The 1,087-nt window shown below is 50.0% G+C and overlaps 1 protein-coding gene across 1 annotated transcript; it reads left to right on the top strand.

Moving 5' to 3' along the window:
• The first annotated feature begins 254 nt into the window (after positions 1–254).
• Positions 255–686, top strand: LOC117910357 (pistil-specific extensin-like protein). Its single transcript, XM_034824433.1, has one exon. The coding sequence runs from the start codon at positions 255–257 to the stop codon at positions 684–686; it is 432 nt and encodes a 143-aa protein (XP_034680324.1).
• The last annotated feature ends 401 nt before the right edge of the window (positions 687–1,087 follow it).

Genomic DNA, 1,087 nt, shown 5'->3' with positions numbered 1-1,087 from the left:
TAGGCTGCGAAAGTAGTTTTTTTCTGCGAAAACCCCATTTTGCTGCGAAATCGGCTTTCTTCTTCGAAAATCAAAATGACCTTTAATATTCCGTTATTTTTTTATAAAAATCGATCATTTGAGTTGCGAAGGGATTTCAGAAAGAGGAAGCGTCATATCACCGTCTGTTTATCCCCTTGCCCGAGCCCGACGACGCACGAACCTCTGGTCATCTCTTCCGGTCATCACTTCCGGCCAAATTTCGTCAGTCTGATATGGCATGCACTAGAGGAGCTAAATCATCCTCTCTTTCCAGCAGCAAACGACTCCCACGAGAGGCTCCTATTCAAAGCCCCACCTTTGAACCTCCGCGGCCAAAAGCTGCTTCACCTCCGGCGAAGCCCACGCCAAAGAACCCTCCGGCGAGGCGTTATCTCACTAGGTCAGGGGGTCGTCCCCTGCAAAAGAGAGCCAGGGTCGAAAGCTCAGAGCCCATCGACTTAACAGAGCAGTCCCCGGTTCCCTCACCAGAGCCCTCTCCAGCACCATCTTCGGCGCCGTCATCAGAGCCTCCGGCGAAGCCTCAGGAGCACCAGCCGCCACGTTCAGAATCCCAAATTCCATCTGGGATAGCTCCTGAAGTGCTCATCAAGCGTCCGATGCTGACCCAACGCCCAATTGAAGGGAATTTGGACTGCCGAGCTTGACCATTTCACTCTGAGCTGTGCTTTGACATAGCCACCTTCAGTTTGCAGTCGGAGCTTGTAGATTCATTCCGCCTACTGCGCAGATATCACATGGAGCATCTGCTGGCCCCAAGAGATTTCTTCTATCCCAGAGTAGCCATGGATTTTTATCAGTCCATGACTACTAATCAGGTCAGAGATCCTACTTTAATCCATTTTACTATTGACGGTCGGCATGGCATTTTAGGAGCTCGCCATATAGCTGAGGCCCTGCATATACCATTCGAGCCAAGCCATTTTGAGGATTACCGAGTATGGACTAGTCCCTCTCAGCTGGAAATGATTCATATCTTGTCCAGAAGAGCTTCCACAAAGCCATATCTAGTGAGGAGAGAGCTTCCTCTAAGCATGTTTCTCATTGA

This window comes from Vitis riparia, unplaced genomic scaffold, assembly GCF_004353265.1.
Source record: "Vitis riparia cultivar Riparia Gloire de Montpellier isolate 1030 unplaced genomic scaffold, EGFV_Vit.rip_1.0 scaffold722_pilon_pilon, whole genome shotgun sequence".
Classification (NCBI taxonomy): Eukaryota; Viridiplantae; Streptophyta; class Magnoliopsida; order Vitales; family Vitaceae; genus Vitis; species Vitis riparia.
Note: the sequence above shows the minus strand (reverse complement) of the source record. Positions and strands in the feature narration are given on the sequence as shown.